The sequence below is a fragment of the Tamandua tetradactyla genome, chromosome 15 (genome assembly GCF_023851605.1).
Source record: "Tamandua tetradactyla isolate mTamTet1 chromosome 15, mTamTet1.pri, whole genome shotgun sequence".
NCBI lineage: Eukaryota > Metazoa > Chordata > Mammalia > Pilosa > Myrmecophagidae > Tamandua > Tamandua tetradactyla.
In genome coordinates, this window is record NC_135341.1 from 36,306,827 (window position 1) to 36,330,212 (window position 23,386).

The following is a 23,386-nucleotide window of genomic DNA, read 5'->3' on the forward strand; positions in this document are numbered from 1 at the left end:
TATTGTATATTGATTGGTTTTATTAACCAATGTAAACAAAAAGTAAGGACACGTGAAGGTGGCTGCCCACACTACCCGTGCTCTGGCCTGGCACTCAGAGACTGACCACATCTTGGAGTCCTGGGGCGCATGCCAGGAGAAAAATTCAACTGGTTCACCTAGAGGACTGCTCTGGTCTGGTAGCTGTAGGCAGGGGACAATCTTGATTCTCTGAGAGATTGGCTCAGGGTTGGGCAGGCACGTCCTAAGGTGTCAGCCTCTACCCCATGCTTGTGGTTTGGGAGTTGGGAGCGGAACAGTGTAACCCCATGAGTTCTCGTTGCCTGAGATGGGGCTGGCTCTGCCTTCCAGGGCCTCTCAGTCTGTGTGTGGTGATCAGCTTTGGGTGAGTTTCAGTTGTGCTCTGTGGGCAGAAAGCCCATTCGGATGGAGACAGTTGAGAGCAATAGCCACCTGAGGTTTGGGACACCCGGGAAGCCTACAGGCACCTGCTTTCCTGGAAGCCAAAGGGACCCGGGAAAGCATTCCTACCTTGCCTGTGTGTTCTGGCTGCCAGGATTCACCTGAGCCTGACTGGGCTGCTGAGCCCAGAATGCAGGATCAGAAATCAACTCAGTCTAGTTTTACTTTCACTTTTGCTTTCCCTGAAACGACAGAGGAATCAGGAAGAGAGCTTAGACCAACAACGTCTTCCTCTCCTTTGGGATCAGTGCTTGGGTGCACTAGCCACAGCTGGGCACTGGCCCTTACTGGCACTGTCTCTCAATAAAGACCCTGTCTGTGAGTACTGCAGCCCACCCTCTGAGCCAGGCCTGAGGATGGATGTCCTGGAGCCCTCTAGCTTGCTGGATGAGGAATTGTATTCACGGCAGCTGTAAGGCCCAAGGAAGTGTGGTGAGTGGGGTGGCCTTCTGACCTCTCATTTCCAACCACCTGCCCACCTACTTTCCATCCACAGGTATGTGCTGGGTGTGGCAGCCATGCAGAGGATTCAGGGAGCCAAGGTCCTGCTGTCAGGCCTCCGGGGCCTGGGGGCCGAGGTGGCCAAGAACCTGGTGCTGATGGGTGTGGGCAGCCTCACCCTGCATGATCCCCATCCCACCTGCTGGTCCGACCTGGCTTCCCAGGTAGGGTTCCTTGGGGACTGTGGCCTCCCAGCCCAGGTGGGAGAAGGAACCAAAGGGGGCCTCTGCTCAGACCAGACTCGGTTTCTCTTTAGCTTTTCCTCTCGGAGAAGGATTTAGGGCAGAGCAGGGCTGAGGCCTCTCGAGAGTTCGTGGCTCAGCTCAATAGAGCTGTCCAGGTCTGCGTCCACACGGGTGCTATCACTGAGGATCTGCTGCTGAACTTCCAGGTGCCTTCCTAGCCCCACTCTCCACGCTAGCTCAGACCCCACCTCCAGCCCTTACCAGATCCTGCCCTCAAGACCCACCCTAGGGAGGTCTATGCAGTGGTTCTGGCCCTGCTAATTATGCTAATTGTGGGGTCCACCCAGGTAGTGGTGCTGACTGGTTCAGAGCTGAAGGAGCAGCTGAGGGTAGGCACCTTCTGCCACCAGTATGGTATCTACTTCTTGGTGGCTGACACCCGGGGCCTTGTGGGGTGAGTAAGACTGCCTGCCCAGCCTGCCACATTGCAGCCAGCAACTTGTCCCAGCACAGTTCCTAGCTCCAAGCTTGCCCCAGTGCACCCCCACCTAGCCCCAAGGCCTCTCCCAGCATCCCCTTCCCAAATCCCCTTGTGCCTGCCCTCGCATCCCCTCAAACTTAACAACGGTCCCTGAGCTGCCTTAGTGTCCCCTGCCACCCACCTTAGGCAGTTGTTCTGTGACTTTGGTGAGGACTTCACCGTGCAGGACCCCACAGAGGCAGAACCCCTGACAGCTACCATCCAGGACATCTCCCAGGTGGGTGCTCAGCTGGGGCACTTTCCTGCTGCCCAAGGAAGGGCTACTGGTGGGTAGAGGCACTCCTGAGCCAAGCCACTCCCCACCCAGGGATCCCCTGGTATTCTCACCCTGAGAGAGACCGACAACAGCAACTTCTGCGATGGCGACTTGGTGACTTTCTCAGGCATCGAGGGCATGGTTGAGCTCAATGGCTGTGCTCCCCGGCCCATTCATGTGCGCGGTAAGTCAGTCCTACACTCAGCACCCAGGCTCCCACTGGGGTGAACACAGCCTGGTCTTGGGGATAGGTTCCTCCTTCTACCTTTCTCAGAGTGAAGCAAGGATATGGGTGCAAAGCAGGATGGGGTGTGAGGAACGACTCTGGGTCAGGGGTCATACTGACTAGGCTGGATATCCCTCAGAGGACGGGACTTTGGAGATCGGGGACACAATGACTTTCTCCCGTTACCAGCGTGGTGGGGCTATCATCGAGGTCAAGAGGCCGAAGACTGTGAGCCATGTGAGTGCAAGTGCATACGATACGGGGGAGATTGGGCACCTTGAGGGGATCAAAGTGTTCTGGGCCTGACCCTGAGCCAAATGCCCCCTGCAGGAACCCCTAGCTGTAGCCCTGCTCCAGCCCCGTGTGGTGGCTCAGAGTCCCAAGGAAGTCCATCACGCCCTCTGCCTGCACCAGGCCTTCCGTGCACTGCAACAGTTCCAGGCTGACACTGGCCGCATGCCCCAGCCCTGGCATCCTGTGAGTGGCCCTGTCACCAATCTTATTCCCCCACAGCCACTGTCTAATTAGGGTCTCACCTATCAGGAGGCCATAGATCCCAGTTTGAATCCCAGAGGCAATTTCCCCACTTGTAGAAAGGAGATGGTCTCTGGAAGCCAAGGGCTGGGTCCATGAAAATACCAGTCACCCAGTGCAGCAGATGCTCAGTGTGTGTGTGTGTGTGTGTGTGTGTGTGTGTGTGTGTGTGTGTGTGTGTGTGTGTGTGTGTGTGGCAATGGGGCCAAGTCCTCCCTTCAGTCTTCTGCTCCCTCCCTCTTCTGTAGAATGGGCCAAATGGCTGCCCAAAGAATTTGTGTGTGGTGTGGAGCTCAGGTCAATGCTGCTCTACCACTGGGCCCCATTCTGTAGGGTGATGCAGAGGCTGTGGTGTGCCTGGCCCGGGCCCTGGGACCGTTGCAAAGGGCTCAGGAAGAGACACTGGAAGAACAGCTGGATGAGGCCCTAGTGCGCACAGTTGCCCTGAGTAGCGCTGGTGACCTGAGCCCCATGGCAGCCATGCTGGGTGCAGTGGCTGCCCAGGAGGTGTTGAAGGTGGGCACAGGGGATGGGCAGGTTGAGGCTGGGAAGGGTGCCATGGTCAGTGGGTGCTAAACTGTGCATCGCCACCAGAGGGCACCCAACACCAGACAGTGGTCTTGGAGGCTTCACCAACCTGGGTGTAGCCTCCAGCCAAGATTTCAGGGGGTTAGGAGGTGGCAGGGGTCCCCAGACTGAAGTGTCAATTTCCAGGCCATCTCTGGGAAGTTCATGCCCCTGGACCAGTGGCTATACTTTGATGCTCTTGATTGTCTTCCGGAAGCCGGGGAGCCCCTTCCCAGTCCTGAAGACTGTGCCCCGGTGAGAGCTTGGGGGTTGGGTGCAAGCTCTATCCAAAACCCTATCTGCCTGGAAGAATGGGTCTGAGGCTCTGACCTGGATAACTCAGTTTAAGAGGGAGATGCAGCACAGGCCAGCAGCCCTCACTGTCCCTTGTCTATGCTCTCCAGAGATGCTGCCGCTATGACGGGCAAATTGCAGTGTTTGGGGCTGGTTTTCAGGAGAAGTTGAGCCACCAGCACTACTTCTTGGTGAGCTATGGGGTGAGGTTGGGAGTGTTTGCGGGAGGGCCAAGTGGGACCAAGCCTCAGGGCTAAGGCCACTCCTTCCGGCAGGTGGGAACTGGTGCCATTGGCTGTGAACTACTCAAGGGCTTTGCCCTAGTGGGCCTGGGGGCCGGAGGCAGTGGGGGAGTTACTGTCGCTGATATGGACCACATAGAGCGCTCCAACCTCAGCCGTCAGTTCCTGTTCAGGCCCAAGGACATTGGTGTGAGTGCTGGTTCCTCCCCACACGCCTGTGCTCCGGGCTGCCCTCTGCATAATGGCCCTGCCCCAATACCCTCCTACTTTCTTCCCAGAGGCCCAAGGCAGAGGTGGCTGCAGAAGCTGCCCGTTGCATGAACCCAGACTTGCAGGTGACCCCGCTTACCCATCCACTGGGTCCCACCACAGAACACATCTATGGGGATAGCTTCTTCTCCCGTGTGGATGGGGTAGCCGCTGCCCTGGACAGTTTTCAGGCTCGTAAGTATGTAACCTTGACCTCAGTCCCTTGCCGAAGGCTATGCCGGCTCCACCTCTGACCCTCTGCCCTCTTTGCCAGGGAGCTATGTAGCTGCTCGCTGCATCCACTTTCTGAAGCCGCTGCTGGAGGCGGGCACGCAGGGCACCTGGGGCAGTGCTGCAGTATTTGTGCCATATGTGACCAAGCCCTACAGAGCCCCCACAGAGGCTGCAGCCTCTGAGGATGCCTCCTACCCTGTCTGCACAGTGAGGCACTTCCCCAGCACAGTTGAGCACACCTTGCAGGTGGGAAGCACCCTGAAAACCCCCACCCAACCCAGGTCAGCTCTCATCTTCAGATCTGTTCTCCACCTGACACGAATTGTCCCTTCTCCTCCATAGTGGGCCCGGGATGAGTTCGAGGGTCTCTTCCGACTGTCTGCTGAGGCCATCAACTGCTACCAACAGTAAGGACATCAACAAGGGTGAATGAGAGACCAGGACCCCTAGGTTCAGAGTCTAAAGGGCTCCCTCGAACCTCCCCTTCTCTCTGCAGGGCACCCACTTCCCTGGCAGACATGGATGGTCCGCAGACGCTGAGCCTTCTGCAGCCGGTGCTGGGCGTCCTGAGGGTGCGGCCACAGACCTGGCGAGACTGTGTCGTTTGGGCCTTCGGCCACTGGCATCTGTGCTTTCATGATAGCATCATGGAGCTGCTGAGGCGCTTCCCACCCGAAAAGGTGGGCATCTGGGAAGTGGGGGTTGAGGGCTCAGGGAGGCCTGGGAAGAGGACCAGAACTGAGCCCAGCAACCTCTATTCCCCTAGGTGCTTGAGGATGGAACTCCTTTCTGGTCGAGTCCCAAACAGTGTCCCCAGCCCCTGAAGTTTGATGCCTCACAAGTGAGTGGAGTCCCCTGGGGACCTCTGAGATAGTGATGTGGCCTCTCAGAGCAGAGGGGGGCACCTCTGCATTCTGCAGAAATGCATATGAGCTGAGAGAGAGACACGTGTGTCACATGTGGATAACTACATGTGAGACGGAGGCAGGCACTCAGACCCACAAAGGGCCATAAAGCTTTCCACTCATCCATACATGCTCACTTAAACTAACACATCTGACCCTGCTCTGGGTCTGGCTACAGGACATGCATCTCCTCTACGTGTTGGCGGCTGCCAATCTGTATGGCCAGATGCACGGGCTGCCTGGCTCACAGGACCAGACTGCGCTCAGGGAGCTGCTGAAGTTGCTTCCACTGCCCAGACCCCAGCACCAGGCCCCCATCTTCACCAGTGACCTGGAGCTGGCTCAAGCTTCTGCTGAGTTTCGTAAGGGCTCTGACCCCAGTTTCCCATGCAGCTACAAGTCTGACCCTGCCTTAAGTCTATGCTGCAGCAGGAAAATGAGGCCTGGAGGCCCTGAGGTCAATTTCCTGCCTCTGGGGCTTTCTGGCCCTGTTTCTCCCTAGGCTTGTCCCCATCTCTAGCCCCTCTCTAGGCCCTCTCCCTGTTACCTACCCTGTCATCCAGCTATCTTGGCAAATTCTCAGCACAAAAATCCCAGTGGCCTCTGGGAAGTACCTGGCTATGGCTACCAGGTGAGGACAGTCAGGAGGCACATGCCCACTTGAAGGCTGGGGTTGCTGGGAAAGGGATTACAGTATCAATCAAGGGATCCCTGGAAGCAATAAGCGATGATAGGCTTGGCAGGCTGCTGGGAACAATAGGTGCCAGTCTCCAGGGAAGAGTGCAGGAGAGAGGGGTAAAGGAGTGCCCCAACGCTGCCTTCCTCTGGCAGGCCCTGAGCAGTCGAAGGAACTGAATGAAGCCCTGGAAGTATGGAGCGTGGGCCCCCCGTTGAAGCCCCTGCTGTTTGACAAGGTGGGGTCCTAAGTGGGGGGTGAGAGGCCAGGCTGGGGAGACTAGAGTGGAAGCCAAGTGGGTGGCTTTGGAGCCCTTGGGGCTGAGTTCTCCACCTAGCAGGGCCCCTGGAAGTGGTTCACCCTCCCTGAACCTCAGCCCCCTTCCTTGACAAGTGGGGAGGGAGGGGGCACCTACCCCATAGAACTGTGTGTGAAGTCCTATGCAGAGGTTCAGGCTCAGCCCTGCTGAGGAGCAGCTGCTGCCATGTTAAAACTACTGGGACTTGGCCCTCACAGGACAATGACAGCAATTTCCACGTGGACTTCATGGTAGCAGCAGCTACCCTGCGAGCTCAGAACTATGGGATCCCACCAGCCACCCGCGCCCAGGTAACCATGGCCCTTGGGGCTTAGGCCTGGAGGTGGGCGTCAAACTCTCACTCCATGCCTTGGGCCCAGATTGAATTTCCTGTTCCTGGCAGAGCAAGCGGATTGTGGGCCGGATTGTCCCGGCCATTGCCACCACCACAGCAGCTGTGGCTGGCCTGGTGGGCCTGGAGCTGTACAAGGTGGTAGGCGAGCCGAGGCCCCTCAGCGCCTTTCGCCACAGCTATCTGCATCTGGCTGAAAACTACCTCAGCCGCTGGGTACCTGGCGCCCCAGCCATCCAGACGGTGAGTCTTTGCCCCTCTCTGCCCCCTGTACACACACATGTTCCGGGTCTAGGTTTTCTCTGCATCTACCTAGGCAAACAGGCCTCGCCCTGGCTGCAGACCATCACCAAGGTTCAGACTGGGGGGGAGACCTCAAGACTCACTCCAGCCCCTTTCCTGCTGCACAGCCAGGCTGGGACCTGTCAGACACAGGAAGCAGCCATCAGACACCCCCCACCCCCCGCCGGGTCTGGGGGAGCTGCAGCTTAAACTCATTAGTGGAACCAGACATCACTACCCTGAGGGGGGAGGTGGTAAGAGGCAGGAGCAGGGTGCAGCGCCAGACGGAGCTCCCTCTGCATGGCATAGGGACTTAGCCCATCCCCTCCTTGCTGGATTTTAGGGCACTGGGCACTGTAGGGGGCAGTGTGTGTGTTCATGTCACAGGCGTGAGTGCATCAGGGTCTGGGCATCCCTGACCCTGTGACTGTGGCATGGAGGGAGCATGCCGGCACATCTGTGTGCCAGATGGGAGCGCAGGACTATTCCCAATGTGGGCGTGCACGTGGGTACACATGGGGTTGTTCCTGGGCTTGCATTCATGTGTGTTCCTGTGAGTGCAGGATTGTGAATGGGAGCAGATGTGCCCAAGCTCTGCAAAAATTAGCAATAGCAAACTTTCTTGGGCACAGGAGAGGGAGTGGAGGGAATGCCTTCACTAGGGGAAAGGGCAGAGGTCATGGACGGGCACTGGGCTTTTACTGAGCATCCCTGGTGTCCCTCCAGCCACAGTACACAGAACCCCTTTGTGAGGGGCCAGCCTCTAGCCAGCACACAAGCTGCCTTTGTCCTTGGTGGAGGGGGAGGGAGTACCCCCCCCCCCCCATCTCACCTCTGGCCTTGTCTTAGCTTGAACCCAGGGTAGTTTCTGGGTGGGTGTCAAGGCCCCCTGTCCTGGCCCTTTCTTGCCTGCTATTCCTTTTCCCTTAGCCCTAGGCACCAGAATCCCAAGACCCTTGAAATACAGAAGAGTAGGCCCTGTGAACTGTTCCTGCTGGGTCTCTGGGCTAGTGGGGCCCTGGCGGTCACCATACCCCTCATCCCTGTGTGCCTATGAGAAGCCCAAGGCTCCAGGGAGGGCAGGATGGGGGACAGGATATGTACCCCCACCCGTTCCCAGTCTTGTATCTGAGGGACAAGCTGTCTTATCAGAAACTGCAGAGGCCCAGTCCCTGCTTCCTCAGGAAGCAAGCAACAGCCCCCCCCACCACACACACACACACACACACACACACACACACACACACACACACACATGACTGGCCTGTGTGATGGATCGCCTGTTTCCCTGTGCGGCCCCATAGCCCTGTTTCCGGTGCTGGCCCCAGCATGGGTAGGGAGGGGGCTGAGACTCTGGGCTCAGAGCCCACCTTCTACTCCCACCCCCTGGCTTTGCTTCCTACCTCCCAACCAGTCCAGCTCCTCCTCCAGGAAAGGGGCCCTCGCTGTTGGTAACTGGGGTGGGGGTGGAGGCACATGTGATAGGCTTCTCACTCCTCCCCACCCCCACTCCCAGTTCCATCAACTGGCATGGACCTGCTGGGATCGCCTGAAGGTGCCTGCTGGGCACCCTGAGAGGACTCTGGAGTCTCTGCTGGCCCATCTACAGGTGTGTTCCCTCCCTGCCCGCCCCCGAGATATGGCCTGGCCCAGCCCAGCTGGTGCCTGACCTGTCTCTCTCTAGGAGGAACATGGGCTGCAGGTGAGGATGCTGCTGCACGGCCCCGCCCTACTCTACTCTACCGGATGGTCCCCTGATAAGCAGGCCCAGCGTCTGCCACTCAGGTGAGCCCACATCTGACTGTTGTTGGGCCCAGTCCCATCCCTGGAGATTAGGGGAGGGGACATGAAGCCTCTTCTCCTCCCATCTCCACACTGGGCCCCTCACACCTTCCTGAAGCTTTCTTTTGCCAAATGGAGCCAGCAAATGGGGTGGGGGTGGGGAGAGGGCTGAGAGCCTGAGGGGCCTCCAGGAGCAGCCTATTTGGTCGGCCCCACCAGCTCTCCCACACCCTGTACAGCTCCCTTTCATAGCCCACTCCCAAGGGACCTATGGCTTCCTGCCTCCTCCCTGCCCCACCAGCTGCTTCTAAAATAGTTTCAGATGTTTCCTGCCTTGAGCTACTTCTGCTCCTGGGCTGGGCTCCTCATGGCCCGCCAGAACCCTGTAGCCCATGCCAGGTTGCTCTCCGCCTGCCAGTGCTTACCTACATACTGTCCCCACCCCCTGCTGCCAGGGTGACGGAGCTGGTGACGCAGGTGACAGGATGGGTGCCTAACTCTGGGCAGCGGGTGCTGGTCCTGGAGCTGAGCTGTGAGGGTGAGGAGGAAGACACTACCCTCCCACCCGTGCACTATGAGCTGTAATAAGGCAGCGGTCCTGCCACTCAGCTTTACCAAACCCACACCTACATCCTGAGCCCAACCAGGCACTCAATAAATGTTTGTTGAAAGAAGGCATAGTGGAGAGGATGGATGACAGAACACCGGGCAGCAATGCACATGGGGCATGACAGGGAGCCCCACAGGGAGAGAAAAGGCTCTGTAGATTCTCTTGCCTGGGCTGTGCCTCACAGAGCTGAGGCTGCCTCCATAAAGGGGTATGGAGCCAACACAGTGCAGAGAAAGGCCTTTATTGTCCCCAGGTTGTGGGGCAGATCAGAGGTAACCAACAACATCATTGCAGACGATGGGTTGGCGGCTGCGGCAGCTCATAAGAGCGGCAAATCGTGAAATGTCTGCAGGAAGCTCGGATTCAGGACGAGGTGGGCATGACAGCCTCTTTCCTGCCATGGCTGTCCGCCGTGCCCTGGCTAGCCGGCGCCGCAGCTGCTCGGAGAGGCCAAGCAGGAACTGGGGAGGCCGGGAGCGGGCACGGGGCCCGCCCCCATCGCCACCCTCGCCCCCTGCCTCAGGCAGTTCCATCCAGTTGTGCACCAGATCAGCAAAACAGTTGTCCCCTAGAACCAGTGGCTGGCGACTGCGACCCCTGCTCAACAGGGCGGCTGTCCAATCCTCTGCCTCCAACTCCCGCCAGTGCTCCAGACAGGCATCCGGGGTAGACTTGGGCCGTGGTCGATGGGCAGATGGTACACTGGCCACAGGGGCCCTGCTGGGCAGGGGGGCAGCACTGGCCAAGAGGCGCTGGCTAGGGGGTGGCCGTGTTGGGGGTCCTTGGTGTTGGAGTATGCGTAGCTCTTCCTCACGCCATGTGCTCCCTGATACTTCCGAAAAGCCAGAGTCCCAGTCCAGAGCATGTTCCCTTGGGTCCCCCGAGGCTGCACCTCTGTCTCCCTTCACCACAGCTTCCTCCTCTTCCTCCTCCTCCACACAGAAGGCTGAGTCCTCTTCTGAGGCATCCGAGGCCCTGAGCTGGTGACTGGGCCACACGCCTGGGCTGGGTTTGGGGGACGGCCGCAGGGGCCCAGGCATTGGGGGTGAGCCTGTGTCCCGGCCACACAGCTGTGCAAGAAGAAAAGGCAGAAGTCAGAGTGGAACCATAAGCACTTGTCACTCCTGATTCCCTGTCAGGCCAGGCCAGCACCAAGAACAGGCAACTAGAAAGGGCTGGATAGGGCAGCAAGGCCACTGGTGTCTGTTTTTAGGGTGCTGGTGCACTGAAGGCCGTGTGGCTCCCATCAGCCGACCTGGTGGCAGTCCGGCAGGCTGCAGCACGCAGGGCTGGGCAAGTCGGCACCCGCCACCAGGGCAGGCAGGCAGGGGTGCGGGCCTACACCGGGAAGTAAGGCCTGCTCCGGGCTGAAGGGCATCCAGTGCCTCTTGGGAGATTCAGCTATCCCAAGCCCACAGTTTCTTTCAGGGAAGGGCAGGGTGCTTGCCAGATGAGGGGTAGGAGAGCCAGGCCAGCTTGGGGTTGGAGGCATTCGTAGCAGTTACAGCACCTCTTCAGGCCTTCCCTGCCTCCTGACCAGCCCCCAAAGAAATTTCTCCCTCCCACCACCATCACTCCCCACACCCCGCCCCCCTCCGCTGCTCCCGTAGTACAGCCAGCTGGAGGTTGTTACCTGATGCCCAGCTCAGCTCCCAACCGTCCGAAACCCGACGCTGACCATCTGGGCCATCTGGGCCGCCCCACCCCCGTCCCGAATCGGATGGGCGCTTGGGATGGCCCCCACCCGTCTGTCATTTGGGCTGGGTTGTAGCCTGGCACTCCACATCGGTCCCCACGAACCACACCCGCGCCCAAGCCTCACCAGTTCCCAGCGGAGCTGGCCCAAGAAGCTGTCAAACCGAGCCCTGTGCATGCCCGTACCGGAGCACCTCCGCCAGTCCTGCCCGATCCGCCACGAACCGCGGCGGGAGCGGTACAGAAAGGGCCCGGCCCGCCGGGCCAGCGGCGTGATCACCTTTGCCTTGCTCCGCAGCTTTTCGCTCTCCGTAGCGCCAGCCGCCACCGCCGCCGCCCCAACATCTGGCAGCCGCGCCCCGCCCCCGGCGCCGCGGCCAAGTGGGGCGGAGCAGAGGACTGTCCCACCCCGTGGACCTGGCAGGGGCGGTGACCCGGGCGACCCCACCCCCTCGCGGGGCGGGGCTGAAGCTGGATGCTGGGCGAGGTTCGACTGGAGACTCCCGGGACGGCAACAATGACTCGGGTTCCGCTGCGTGACCCAGGGCAGACCGCTTCCCCGCGGCGGCCCATCTATTCCAGATTAGCACAGCGGTCCCTTCCACCCGGGCCCTGCGAGCGCGGGTTCCCTGGCGGTGCCCACGTGCGGGTCCCTTCGGGCGGTGAGCGCCGCGGGTGGTTCCGTCCGGCGGTACTGTGAGCTCCTAGGGGCGAAACCCGTTGCTCTCGCTCCTAAAGCCGGCCTTGACAATTCCTGGAAGTGGTGGGAGGGTGGCTAGACCCCTCTGAGGACTGAGGGGGTTGTGTGCACACGCGACCTCGAGTCTGCGCAGCAGACAAGCCTTAGCCTTGGCTAAGCCCGCGCCGTCCCCTCCCCACCTCCGGCCAAGCTCTGCAGGGCCGCCCTCTGCTGGGGAGTCCGCTGTTAGCTGCTGGGCCAACAGCCGTAAGCGTCCACCGCATTCTGGGGCGCAGCAGCCACTCCGTGGGCACCATGCGCTGACTGAGGGACGGTGTTGAGAGGGAAGGGGCTCTCCGGCTAGAAGTGTCAGAGCGGATTCTCTGAGGTTGCTCCATGATCGGAGGCTAGGCTCAAGTGTCCAGTTTCAGTGGACAGACAAGGAAAATTACCTAGGAGATGGGCTAGCTTGGCCGAGTGGGAGAGACTCTCAGAAGAGGTGGTTTTCAGGATGAGATCTGGATGAGCCATCATGGGAGATCAAGAGAAAGAACATTATAGGCAGAGGGACCAGCCAGTGTAAAGGTCCTGAGGCAGGAACAGAACTGGGCAGGGCAGAACATAAAAAGGTCTAATTGTCTGTGATTGGTGGGAGGGTGGGGGGCCCGCAAAAAGAAGTCAGCAAAATCAGGTTCTGAGCAGCCGTAGAGAAGAATATGGGTTTTGTTCTGGTTTGGTGTGGGTATTGGGGGCTCTTGAGCAGGAAATGGCCTGGCCTGGCTCCTCAATCTCGACTGCTGCAGCCTGTAATCAGAGTGGAAGCTCTTGCCCTCATCCAGGCAACCTGGGCAGGGTTGGCCTAGGCCTGGGTGGGGCAGGTGCACAGAAGGGGTGAGGAGTTTAAGGTACATTTTAAAGCTAGACTCAAGCCTTGCTGATGTATGGATATGGGTGGGGAAAGTGAGGCATCATGCACCACTCCTAGATTTCTGGCCTGAACAACTGAGCATATGGAATTGCAATGAACTGATGCAGGAAAGGATGGAAAATAGTGGGTTTGGAGAGGAAAAGAAATGATCCTTGTGAACAATGTGACCTTTGTGACCTATCAGACATCCAAGAGTACATGCAGGGTCAATTGCTGGGTGTACGCCATTGGAGTTTGTGAGAGAGGCCAGCACTGGAGCCTTGGATCTGGGAGGCAAAGTGAGTGTATGGTATTTAAGGTCATGGTCCTGGATGAGATGGGAGAGGTGAGAATAGACAGAGAAAGGCAACAGATAATAATGAGCCCTGGAACCCTCCACTGTTTGGAGATCAGTGAGATGAAGCAAAGCCAGCAAAAATGCTAAGCAGGAGTGACTCGGGATGGGGGAGGAAACCTAAGAGTGGGGAGACTTGGGAGCCAATGGGAGCAAGAGTCAAATGCTGCTTAGGAAGTGTTCTAGTTTGCTAGCCGCTGGAATGCAATATACCAGAAATGGAATGGCTTTTTAAAATTGGGAATATAATAAGTTACAAGTTTACAGTTCTAAGGCCATGAAAATGTCCCAATTAAAGCAAGTCTATAGAAATGTCCAATCCAAGGCATTCAGGAAAGAGATACCTTGGTTCAAGAAGGCCAGTGAAGTTCAGGGTTTCTCTCTCAACTGGAAATGCACATGGCGAACATGGCGTCATCTGCTAACTTCCTCTCCAGGCCTCTTGTTTCATGAAGCTCCCCCAGGAGCATTCTCCTTCATCTCCAAAGGTCACTGGCTTGTGGACTCTGTGGTTCTCTCAGCCTCATGGCTCTGCTGTAACTTTCTCATGGGTTCCAAATGGCATTCTCTCCAAAAATGTCTCCTCTTTTATGGGATCCCAGTAAGTTAATCAAGATCTATGTGGAATAGGTGGAGACACCCACTCTTTTTTTTTTTTTTTTTCTTTTTTTGCATGGGCAGGCACCAGGAATCAAACCTGGGTCTCTGGCATGGCAGGTGAGAACTCTGCCTGCTGAGCCACTGTGGCCCTCCCAAGACACCCACTCTTGATTGAGTCACATCTCTGTAGAGATAACCTAATCAAGTTTCCAACCTATAGTGCTGAATAGGGATTAGAAGAAACCTTTGCTCCCACAAGATTAATTAGGATTAGAACATAGCTTTTCTAGGGCACATAAATCCTTTCACACTGGCACAGGAAGTAAGGGTAGAAAACAGTCGATGGACAGTTTCGTGGAGGGAAGAACAAGCCTGACAGAAGTGGTAGAGAAGAATGAGAGGTGAGAAATTAGAAAGCAAGTGTAGACAACTTTTTAAAAATTGACAGATAACATAAATCCAATAAATGGACAAATCTCAACGATACCTCAATAAATGCTGAAATCTGCAGACACCTGTGCATCTGCCACCCAGGAAAAGATACAGAACATCCCTACCCTCCCAAGAGACCAGCTTGCTCCCCCTCTAGTAGATATCTGCAAAGATAATCACTGTTTGTTACCAAGGATTTCTTTTGCTTGTTGAATGTAGATGCTTTTGAGAGATTTCGTTGATTGTTAGGCTTGGATTTCATAGGCAGATTATGTTCTAATTGTGGGGAGGGCACAGCTAGAGTTTGGACTCCATGTGGGAGGTAACAGGTCCTGGGCCCAATTTTCCAGGGTGCTGTGCTTACTCTAAAGACTGCCTGACAAGGACTTCCTGAGCCTCAGTTTTCTCAAACGAAGCTTGACCCTCCTCCTTCACCCCCCTCAGGATCGTGGTAATAAATAGGTTGGGGCAGTAGAAAATAGGGTTTTCTAGGGCCTCTGGGTGTCTGCTTGGGATCTAGAGCTCAGTCACCAGGGATAGGTGGGGCTGGAATCTGGGAGGCCAAGGAGTCTTACCTACCCAGCTCTGTCTGAGCAACGGACCTGGCAACGGGGTGGGTCTGACAAACACGCCTGGCCTTCTGGAGCCTCTTGTGTTGTCTGTGTCGTTCGTCCACCATGGTGCTGCTCAGGTCCCTGGCACTCCTTCTTACTCTGGGTGTCTCTGGTAAGGAGCTGGTGGGTGGGGGAGCCACATTTCTCACTCTGCACCCCGCAACAGAGTCCTAACCTTTCGCAGATAAACTACCCTGCAGGGCAGGGAGTGAGGGAGAGCCAGGGGAGAGCAAGGGTCTAAACCTCTGACCCTCATTGTTCATCTTGGCTGCTGCCGAGTCCTCACTGTTCACCTGTGAAATGAGCTGACCTAAGTTCCAATGTGGGAGAAAAGGCAGGGCTGGACATCAAAGTGCTGGCTGTCAGGCCCAAGATGGAGCCAGGCCCTGTGGTGGAGCATCATGGCTGTTATGTTTGTGTGTGTGATTCCATGGGGTCCTCTGCCTGAACCTTTACCCCTCACAGACCGCCACAGTCTGCCCTGGTTCACAAATGTCTCTGAGAGCAAAGGCCCCGGCACCGTCCTTCAGTCTTTCATTTTCAACTGCTCCTTCCACATGCCGACCCTGGAATTGCTCCATGTGCAGCCACCCACCACCTTCTTCAACCCGCCCAGCCTGACTAGGTTTCAGGGGCAATATTTGGGCAAGGTAGGGCCGTGACACGGCTGGGGACCATGGGGGCACAGGGAAAATCGGAAATTCCCAAAGCTGGGAGTGGTGTAGGGGAATGAAAAGCCTAAGCCCCCCATGGCACTGCCCACCGACTGCAGGTGACCCTGAGCAGCTCAGCCCGGCTTGATGCTCTGGCGGTGAACCATTATGAGCTGCAGCTGCGGTTCACATGTGGCAATTATGTGATGGAGGGGCCACTTTCTGTGGACGTACAGCAGGACCTTGGTCATGTCCAATGTGCTGGCCGATTTAGCAGCCCAGGTGAGACCAGGATCAGCAGCCAAAGGCAGGCAGGCATGTCCTGAAAATAACTTACTTTACATCCCCTCTGGCCAGCTGGGGAAATCATTCAGGTACCGGAGACAGTCACACCCAAGACACGGCTGTACACTCTGCTGCTCCCGGGCCTGGAACTCCAGGGAGCTCAGGTGAGCCCAGCACACATGGGGTGGTAAAAATAGAGTGAGGGTTCCTGGGGAGATCAAGTCTAGCCCCTGCTAGAGCAGGTACAATCTGCAGAGGGACCCAGCAGTGCATAGCTGAGCCTCTGCATGATGTTTGTCCTTGGAAAGAGCTACTGAAGTCTGCCCACCCCAAGTCACTATGCTTTTCCTAGAGGAACATCACAGGGGCTGAATTCTTCTTTCAGGTTCACCTGTGCATTCTGAGTTCTCCATGACAATTCTGTTACTTTTGCAATCCCCCAAAAAGAAACATAGTTGAGAACAAAATGATTGGTTTAAACCCAGAGAGGATTGTGTATCAGGACTGGGGTCAGGGTGGAGGGAGAGGAAACCAGGTTGGGCGTGAGTAGGTACCTGCCGGGTTGTTGAAGAATGTTGACAGGGGTGCTTAGGGCACTGAGGGCTGGATGGGGCCTCCAGCACTTCTTTCCTGTCAGATGAACATCACCAGTGCCCAGGACCCTCCATACTTTCCTGGACCTTTCTCCATCAATGGGCAGGGATGGCTGCAGGCACCAGCCCAGGGCCTCAAAGGCCAGGCTCAAAAGGTGAGCAAGATATGGGGCCTGAGGGTATTCATAGATTGGGCATGAAATGGGCAGTGCCACCACCTCCTGGAGTTTTGTTTGTTCTTGGCCTTCTCGATCTCCTTGACTACACTGCCTTTCCCAGATCTAGCCCACACCCTGTACCTGCTGCCTCATGTTGCTATCTTCCTACCTTGGCCTTGTTTTGTGCTGGGCCCTGGAGTTCCAGCACCAACAAGCTCCCAGCTCTGGGAGCTCACAGTTTCCCTCTAACAGGAAGGAGAGTGTTCAGGGCACTCTGGATAAAGTGGCCAGTGCTGTCCAGAAGAGGCTAAAGAAGTTCCCTCCTTAAAATTTCTACCTCTTGGTGACTGGCTCTTGGCAACCCTATAATTGTAATTCATCTTAAGTTGCAAATGACTCAGCTGATGCTCTTTCTTGGACTGTTTGCAGAATTTTAGAAGAATTTATGGCTCAAAGGGATGGGAGTCAAAGGTATACCTGTCAGCAGAACAGGTCATGGGGAAGGGGTGAGTGTTAGGGCTTCCTGGTCTTTTATTTGAGGGGAGAACTGAGCACAGATATAACGGTGGATGGAGGCGGTGATTCCCTTCGTGCTCTGTGTGCACCACAGATCTTCCAGTTGCGGATCTTGGTGAACTTTGGACAAGGCCAGAGCTGTCAGGGGATGCTCACAGTGAAGGTTTTGCCTGCTCTCTCCAGCCACGTCTCCTTCCTGTAAGGCTCCCCACCCTGGGAACAGTAGGGGAGGGCTGTCCCCAAGAAATCCAGGGCATAGTGGAGGATGGGCTGGGGTATCAGGCAGCTGGAGTGTTCCCAGCTGTATGCCTGGGCCCAGGGATGGGGCCTGCCAGTCAGGTCACCGGAAGAGTAGGAGCAAGTGGGTGGGAGCCAGTGCCACCTTTTTGGTCCAGGAAGCAGAACCAGAACATCACCATCCCAGAGAACCTGGTCCTTGGGAGCAATGTGGTTCAAGTTCAGGCCCGGGGCATCCACGTGCGCTATGAGATACTTTCCCCGGTGCCCTGCCCACTCTTCTCTATCGGCCGCGGTGAGGGGCATGAAGGGTGCGGGAGGACCACACGGATGCCTCTAAGGCTAATCTAGAGGTGACCTGCGCTATCTCCCAGCCCTCGGGAGAAAGGGATTGGGCCCAGGTGGGATGTGAGGGTAGGGACGAAGTATGGATAGTTCTCGGAGGAGGCACCGGGAGAGCCCAGGCTCAGTATACCCTCCCTCTGCCTGTCTCCCTACTTGCGGGGATCGGGTGGTGAGGTGGGGGCGGGGCTGCTTCCCCTCACCCCACCACCCCGCCCAGCCGACGGAGTGGTCCGGACCACCGCGCCCCTGGACACTGCCCGGGCAACAGGCACGGCCATCACCAGGCTGCAGGTGAAGGCCTTTGAGCAATTTCGGCCTTGGGTCAGCGCTGAGCTCGATTTCATTGTGAACGTGCAGCCCGTCAACCGCTGGCCCCCGCGCTGCCTCCCGGCGCTGCTGGTGTGAGTACCCCCAGAGCCTTTGGCTGGAGTGCAGGGGCAAGGGCACTGGCTCCCATCCGGACCCTGGCTCCTGCCTACCCTCGGTTCCCAGGACTCAAATCCCTGAGACTGCACCTGTGGGCACCGTGCTGGACACCTTTACTTGTGCAGACCCCGACTCAGATAGGGGCACCCTTGACTATCAGCTGCTGTACCACAGCCCTCCCGGACCAGCCAGCCTCTGCCTTCGTGACAGGGCCCTAGAGGTGCCCAGCCCCTGCTCCCAAACCCACGTCAGCGTTCTTGGGGACAAGGCCTCTGGGAACTGAAACTGAGACTCTCTGGGTTGGGGGATGGTGGAGTCAACCTGCTTTGCAGGTTGGAAAAGAGGGTCAGGGTAGGATGATATGGGAATGCCCAGGACTTAGGCAAACCGGTGTGCTCAGGATCTCCTAGGCCTTGGCTGGGCCTCACCTTCTGGCATCTCTGGCCAGGTGAATGCCTCACTGGACTGTGATACTCCTGGGGCCCTTTTCCAGCATGCAGCTTCCATTATGGTGTTGGATGGAGGCCAGCCCCCAATGACCAGTGAGTGACCAAAACATGCTCAGATAAAGTCTTCTGCCTGGACAGGGCTGTGTTCCCTTTGTCCCTCTGATCCCCAGGAAAGGGGCATTTCTTTTCCCTCAGAAATTAGTGGGGCAGGTTTATTTCCACTTCAGACCCCGAGGTTGGGGCATATCTCCTCTCTTAGATCCCTAGCAGGGACAGGGCTGTTGTCTCCTCTCTCCTGAGACCCTTTTCCTACTTAGCCCCTCAGGGCAGAGCCCTGTTTCCCTCCTCAGACCCCCAGGGAAGGGCTGGACACTGCAGGCCAGCTCCTTGACTGCCAAATGGCCCCCAGCTGAGGTGCCAATACTGGTGATGGTGACACCCGTCAACGAGTTCTCCCCAGCCTGTGCCCCATGCACGTTTCGGGTTCAGGAGGACGCAGGGCCCCACACACTGCTGGGCTCCGTGGTGGGCACTGACATGGACTACCCACATGACAGCATTGAGTACTATGCTGCTGGTGAATCCGCCACCTTTGCTGTGGACCGTCTCAGTGGTATTTCCAAACCAGGGCTGGGATGGAGGGTTTGGGGTCTGTATAGTTGGCTCGTAAGCTGAGTCCCTGGCCACTCCCTCTAGGGGAGGTTCACCTCCTGGCACCTTTGGACTATGAGCAGCAGAGGTTATACAGGCTCACTGTCCTGCTGATTGACTATGGCCAAGACCAGGACCCCACCAGACACCGCTCAGGTTCCTGCACCATTACTATCGAGGTTCAGGTAATGATCCCTGAAGCCTGGGAAAGAGTCAAGAAAAAGGTTCATATCTCTGCTTTTCTTCTCTTTGCCTCAGTTTTCTCAATTGGTTGGTTGAAGCTGGAGGGGGGGAGGTGGTCCTCAATGTAGAAAGCTTTAGAACCTGATACCTGAGCACTGGCTTATGTGGTGGGTGGAGGCTGAGTGGCTGACCTAGGGGTTTGGCTGACCCCTAATCTGGCTGCCTTTGTGCAGGATGTGAATGACCATGCACCTGAATGTGAGCCCGTGTTCCAAGAACTCACCATCCACACGCACTCGGGCCGTAGCGTGGAGGTGACCAAGATGTCATGCTGGATCCCCCAGGAGCCACAGCGCCTGGCTTTCTCCTATAACATCGTGGGAGGTTGGAGCTGTGGGGACCACCAGGCTGTGGAAAAGGGGCAGGCCAAGGCCAGCAATGGTCTCCTCTTCCTGTCTCTTTCCTTGCAGGGAATAGCCAGAGCCGATTCAGCTTGCAAGGCACCGTCCTGGTGCATAGCGACCCTGTGTTGTGGCCTCCCTGGCCAGAGCAGCCCCATACCTATCAGTTATTGATCCGCGTGGCTGACGCAGGTCCCTCTACCCCTCACCTCAGCACTACAGCCACCGTTATTGTACATCTAGTTCCATGGAGGGCCAGCACAATGGCCATCAGCACTCTCAGAGCCACAGTGAGGAGGGATTGTCAGGCCATTGGGGGGTGGGGAGAGAGGATCTTGGAGGGCAAAAAAACCCAATTTTCCAGGCTTCATGATGGGGCATGGCATTCCAGAAGGAACTATGAATGCAAAAATCCCAGCAGTAAAGCAAATCGGGTTTGGGTGGCTCAGCCCACAGAGGGGTTTGAAGGCTGGATGGTTGGTATTTTGGCAGGGCAGTTGGTGAGGCTGTGGCTCCATTTCAGGTGCCCTCAACAATGACACCCCTGCTTATGACAGACACAGAGGCTTTCTGGCAGCCAGAGCCCTGGTTTGTGGTGGTGCTGACAGTGACTGGTGCCCTTCTCCTCTTGGCTCTGGGCTGGCTTCTCAGCAGCCTCCTTGGGAGATAAGTCTCTTATCCCTGTGTTTCCCACCTCCCTCCTGTCTACTTATGGATCCCAGCTCTGGATAAGTGGTTTCACCCAAAGTTTGGTGACAATGCACAAATTGATGGGGCAGACAAACTGATAGTGTTGAGGAGGGCTGTCCTCCCTCCAGAGGTCTTCAGATTAGAGTCAGAGTAACAGTAGAAGGAAGCTGCCTTCATCACTGGTGGAGCCCAGTCTCAGAATAGGATGGGTGTGGATAAGGCCCAGGATTTGAGACTCTGATTCTGTCATGTATTGGGCATTTACTCCCATTTCTGAGCCTTGTCCCTACTTGAAACCTGCTCTGGATTCCTTGTGAGCACAGGACTAGCCCAAGGAGAGGTGGGGTAACAATGTGAGCATCACATATAGATATTGGCTGTCCTCAGGATAAAGGGGTGGATGAATGGTACTGGTTCCCGGAGCTATCAGGCCTGTTGTCCTTACTTCTTGGTCCCTCTTTCTGGCATTTTAGGGTGGTCCAGGTGCTGCAAGCATCGAGCAAACCAGCCCAGACTTTGCTGCTGAACAGGTCAGCTGCCTTTGCTCCATACTGGGAGCCCACCTCTTAAACTCAGGCTGGGGCCAAGAGCCTTATTTTATATCCCCTGCTCCTACTTTCCCCAGCATCCAGGGAACTGAGGCATCCATTGAGGGGTTCACAGAGGCACCGAGGATGGAGACGTCTCAGGCACCCAGCAGTGTCATGAGCCTGGTATGGCAACCCATCCATCCAAGTAGTGGGCACTGAGGTCTCTCCAGAGTACTGCTTGCCCTTTCAAGCCTGCCCTTTTCCTTATGGATGGCTGCCCCCGTGCAAACACACATGACTGCTCCATCAGGATGGGGGAGGCAGGTGGCCTTCTGGCCCTTTCAGGGGCAGGCCTCCATCTGCTCCTCTGTCGGCAGAGTTCAATTCATTGCAACCTCTCATTTTCCCCCTCATCAGCATTTTGATGGCAGAGCACAGGACTACTGTGAGTTTCCCCTTCCCAAACCATATTCCACCTGGGCCCTATCTCCAACTAACATTAGGCATCCAGTATCTACTCTTTCCCTGATTTGGGTCTGCTTTCATTCCTGCTCACTCCTCAGAAAAAGTCTGTTAAACACCTGTGACTCAGACCTGGTCTGGTCTCTCTATCCATGGTGGGGTAGGGTGGGGTGGGGCTCCCAGATTACTCCAGTGTCACCAGTGAAATATGGCAAAATGATCTGGCACTGGCCTTATGAAAGCTAGCATTCAGTTTTGGGGCATTGAGGCTTCCTGGGCATTTGAACCAGGCCTTGAAGGACTTCCTGAGTTGAGAAGGGAGGGAGGGGAAAGATTGGATCCCAGCAGAAGAGAGTCACACCCAGAGTCCTGGAATGCTTTTCCCTACCTTTAGGACAGAGGGGCAGTTCTGTTGAGGCTGGCAATGCCCTTCCTCTCTCCTGGCCATTTGGACATAGGTACAGGCAGAGATTACCTGTTCAACACGTGCACAGGAGCCCGGCGATGGCTCTGAGGTCAAGCAGCTGTCTCACTATGTGTGGAATTTCTTTTTCACTTGGTCATGGCCTGTGTGTTCAAGCTGATTCAACAATAAACAAAATTACAATCCTCAAAATCCCAGTGGTGGAAGCTGTGAGGTCTGTGTTTCTTTGTTCTCACTTGGAGAATGCCCTACCTTGTGGGCACACTCCAGGGAGTCACAGGATTATTTTTCTTTTAAGAAGTCATCATACAATGCTATGACTGCCAGATGCTCCCTGGAGGTAGGGGGACCTTGAATCTGTCTGTCCCCTCAGAGGCCATATAGCTTTGGCAGGCAGGGAGAGCCACAAGCTTCCTTTTCTCACTGGAAGAGGACAAAGTTGCTGTTTGAAGGACCCACCAATCTCTATGGCAATTGGCTCAACGTGTGTGGGTCATTGTGGGAAGGATCTGGAACTTTTGCACTAGGGTGGGGGTGGTGCAGACTTGAGAAGACTATGGTATGACTACTTGTGGAGGAGGTGATGGTGGCGCCCTTCTTGGACGGTGCCCCATTTCATTCTGAGTTTCTTCTCGTTCCTTGGCCCATGATCAGTCCTATGCTGAGATGAGTTACTGAACATAGCTAGGTGACCCACAGCAACCTGGAGGGCTGGGTCCCCTGGGTGCAGTGCTGGTCCATTCTGGAATCGATGCCAGTCTGGAATCAGGTCTCCGGCTACTGCTAGCTAAGGGGACCTACTCTCTGGGTGAGGCTACCCTTACTAAGGTGTTCCCAGGTTCTCTCAGTCTTCCCCCCCTCCTCAACCAAGACTGTGGGTCCGAACCCTCTGATGCCACTGAAGGCCGTTCCTTCCCGAGCCAGTTATGGTAACCATAGAAGCAGCCCAAGGCCTTCTGCAAGGAGAAAAGCATCTCTTTCAGGCTCCCACTAAAGTGAGGACATCAGATCAGGCCTCAGGGATGGCAAACTGGGAGCAGGCTGTTAAAGGAAAGATCCGCAGGTGGACTCTTCCTGAGCACTTATTCTGCTCTAAGGGCTCATTAAATCTTCACTGTCACCTCTAAGGAGCATGACCATTATCCTCGTTTTACAGGTGGGTCAACCAAGGCTCAAAAGTAACAGAGCTGGCTAGTCGGGTAACATTGGACCCCAGGGTGTGTAACTGCGCCTGGCGCCAAAGCCTGGAGCGAAACCCAGTGCTTTGTGTGGAGAACCAGAGATAACCGTCTGCAGGGACTCAAAATTCCCGTGGAGGGTGTTTTGAAGGCATGTCAGGACAGTCCGGGGCAAAAGATGCTGTCATAGAAACTCAAGACAAGATACTTTAGGACAGGGAGGAGGGAGTGTCCGCTGTGTGCCAGGGCTTGTACTAGGGATGAGTTCCAGACAAAAGGAGCAGCTAAAGCAAAGGGCCAGGGGCTACCGGGGCAGCAGACGGCAACCCTCGGGACAGATGAGGGGAAAAGCTGGGGACGCCACTGGGAAGAGGGCATTATCCTCTCGAGTCAGTAAGCACATATACGAGACCCTGCACCTTTACTACCATGGGTTAGTAGTGACCTTGGCCTAGGCTTCACTCTCTGCGCCTCAGTTTCCTCACCAGTAAACCGGGGACAACTCCTTCCTCCCAGCGTGGGTGACAAAGCAAATAGCACACAGCAGGCATTCCCTAAGTGTGTGCGCGTGCGTGTGGGAAGACCCTGCCAGCTCTGCACGGGGCCCGCGCGCGCAAAGAGACCAAGGGCGCTCAGTCCTCGAGTAGCCGGCAAGAACTCTGCCGCCAGCGACTCGGGGCACGACGCGCACGCGCCAACCCGTGCGTCATAGTCACGTGCTCGGGGC

General features: G+C 56.5%; 3 protein-coding genes across 9 annotated transcripts; 2 read left to right on the top strand and 1 right to left on the bottom strand.

The window, feature by feature from the left end:
* The first annotated feature begins 474 nt into the window (after positions 1-474).
* On the top strand, positions 475-10,452 carry UBA7 (ubiquitin like modifier activating enzyme 7). Of its 2 annotated transcripts, XM_077129274.1 has the most exons (24): positions 475-874; positions 959-1,127; positions 1,220-1,354; positions 1,496-1,602; positions 1,816-1,906; positions 1,997-2,129; positions 2,311-2,408; positions 2,502-2,648; positions 3,039-3,221; positions 3,420-3,527; positions 3,677-3,757; positions 3,842-3,997; positions 4,087-4,252; positions 4,332-4,537; positions 4,634-4,698; positions 4,788-4,971; positions 5,058-5,132; positions 5,375-5,558; positions 6,028-6,110; positions 6,389-6,481; positions 6,574-6,765; positions 8,321-8,413; positions 8,489-8,589; positions 9,042-10,451. In XM_077129274.1, the coding sequence occupies exons 1-24, from the start codon at positions 819-821 to the stop codon at positions 9,169-9,171; spliced, it is 3,036 nt and encodes a 1,011-aa protein (XP_076985389.1). In that variant the 5' UTR covers positions 475-818; the 3' UTR covers positions 9,172-10,451. The 2 variants fall into 2 exon arrangements, with proteins under 2 accessions (XP_076985389.1, XP_076985390.1); XM_077129275.1 differs by lacking the exon at positions 2,502-2,648 and having other exon boundaries at positions 9,042-10,452.
* On the bottom strand, positions 9,402-23,375 carry INKA1 (inka box actin regulator 1). 6 transcript variants are annotated; one of them, XM_077129299.1, is made up of 4 exons: positions 23,145-23,375; positions 21,734-21,904; positions 21,446-21,637; positions 9,402-10,266 (listed from the first exon to the last, which is right to left on the bottom strand). In XM_077129299.1, the coding sequence occupies exons 3-4, from the start codon at positions 21,503-21,505 to the stop codon at positions 9,463-9,465; spliced, it is 864 nt and encodes a 287-aa protein (XP_076985414.1). In that variant the 5' UTR covers positions 21,506-21,637; positions 21,734-21,904; positions 23,145-23,375; the 3' UTR covers positions 9,402-9,462. The 6 variants fall into 6 exon arrangements, with proteins under 6 accessions (XP_076985414.1, XP_076985413.1, XP_076985416.1 ...); XM_077129298.1 differs by lacking the exon at positions 21,734-21,904; XM_077129301.1 differs by lacking the exon at positions 21,734-21,904 and having other exon boundaries at positions 21,533-21,637; positions 23,145-23,374.
* CDHR4 (cadherin related family member 4) lies at positions 14,599-21,697 on the top strand. The gene is made up of 18 exons (XM_077129304.1): positions 14,599-15,128; positions 15,251-15,413; positions 15,489-15,580; positions 16,054-16,164; positions 16,778-16,881; positions 17,079-17,215; positions 17,483-17,666; positions 17,758-17,911; positions 18,140-18,233; positions 18,550-18,753; positions 18,837-18,976; positions 19,208-19,358; positions 19,445-19,665; positions 19,899-20,043; positions 20,541-20,595; positions 20,691-20,778; positions 21,013-21,040; positions 21,516-21,697. Exons 1-18 carry the CDS (start codon positions 14,799-14,801, stop codon positions 21,569-21,571), a joined length of 2,457 nt encoding a protein of 818 aa, XP_076985419.1. The 5' UTR covers positions 14,599-14,798; the 3' UTR covers positions 21,572-21,697.
* Positions 23,376-23,386: the final 11 nt, after the last annotated feature.

What these genes read in the sequence shown, in the direction of transcription:
- UBA7 (XM_077129274.1), top strand. Translation starts at nt 819, where the DNA reads ATGGATGTCCTGGAGCCCTCTAGCTTGCTGGATGAGGAATTGTATTCA. An exon ending in GGCCGAAGACTGTGAGCCAT is followed by an intron (nt 2,409 to 2,501) that starts GTGAGTGCAAGT and finishes TGCCCCCTGCAG; the next exon opens with GAACCCCTAGCTGTAGCCCT. An exon ending in TCAGGCCCAAGGACATTGGT is followed by an intron (nt 3,998 to 4,086) that starts GTGAGTGCTGGT and finishes CTTTCTTCCCAG; the next exon opens with AGGCCCAAGGCAGAGGTGGC.
- CDHR4 (XM_077129304.1), top strand. Translation starts at nt 14,799, where the DNA reads ATGTGGGAGAAAAGGCAGGGCTGGACATCAAAGTGCTGGCTGTCAGGC. An exon ending in AGGCCAGCCCCCAATGACCA is followed by an intron (nt 18,234 to 18,549) that starts GTGAGTGACCAA and finishes AATGGCCCCCAG; the next exon opens with CTGAGGTGCCAATACTGGTG. An exon ending in CTCCTATAACATCGTGGGAG is followed by an intron (nt 19,359 to 19,444) that starts GTTGGAGCTGTG and finishes CTTTCCTTGCAG; the next exon opens with GGAATAGCCAGAGCCGATTC.
- INKA1 (XM_077129298.1), bottom strand. Translation starts at nt 21,505, where the DNA reads ATGGCCAGGAGAGAGGAAGGGCATTGCCAGCCTCAACAGAACTGCCCC. An exon ending in ACTGCCCCTCTGTCCTAAAG is followed by an intron (nt 10,267 to 21,445) that starts GTAGGGAAAAGC and finishes CTTCTTGCACAG; the next exon opens with CTGTGTGGCCGGGACACAGG.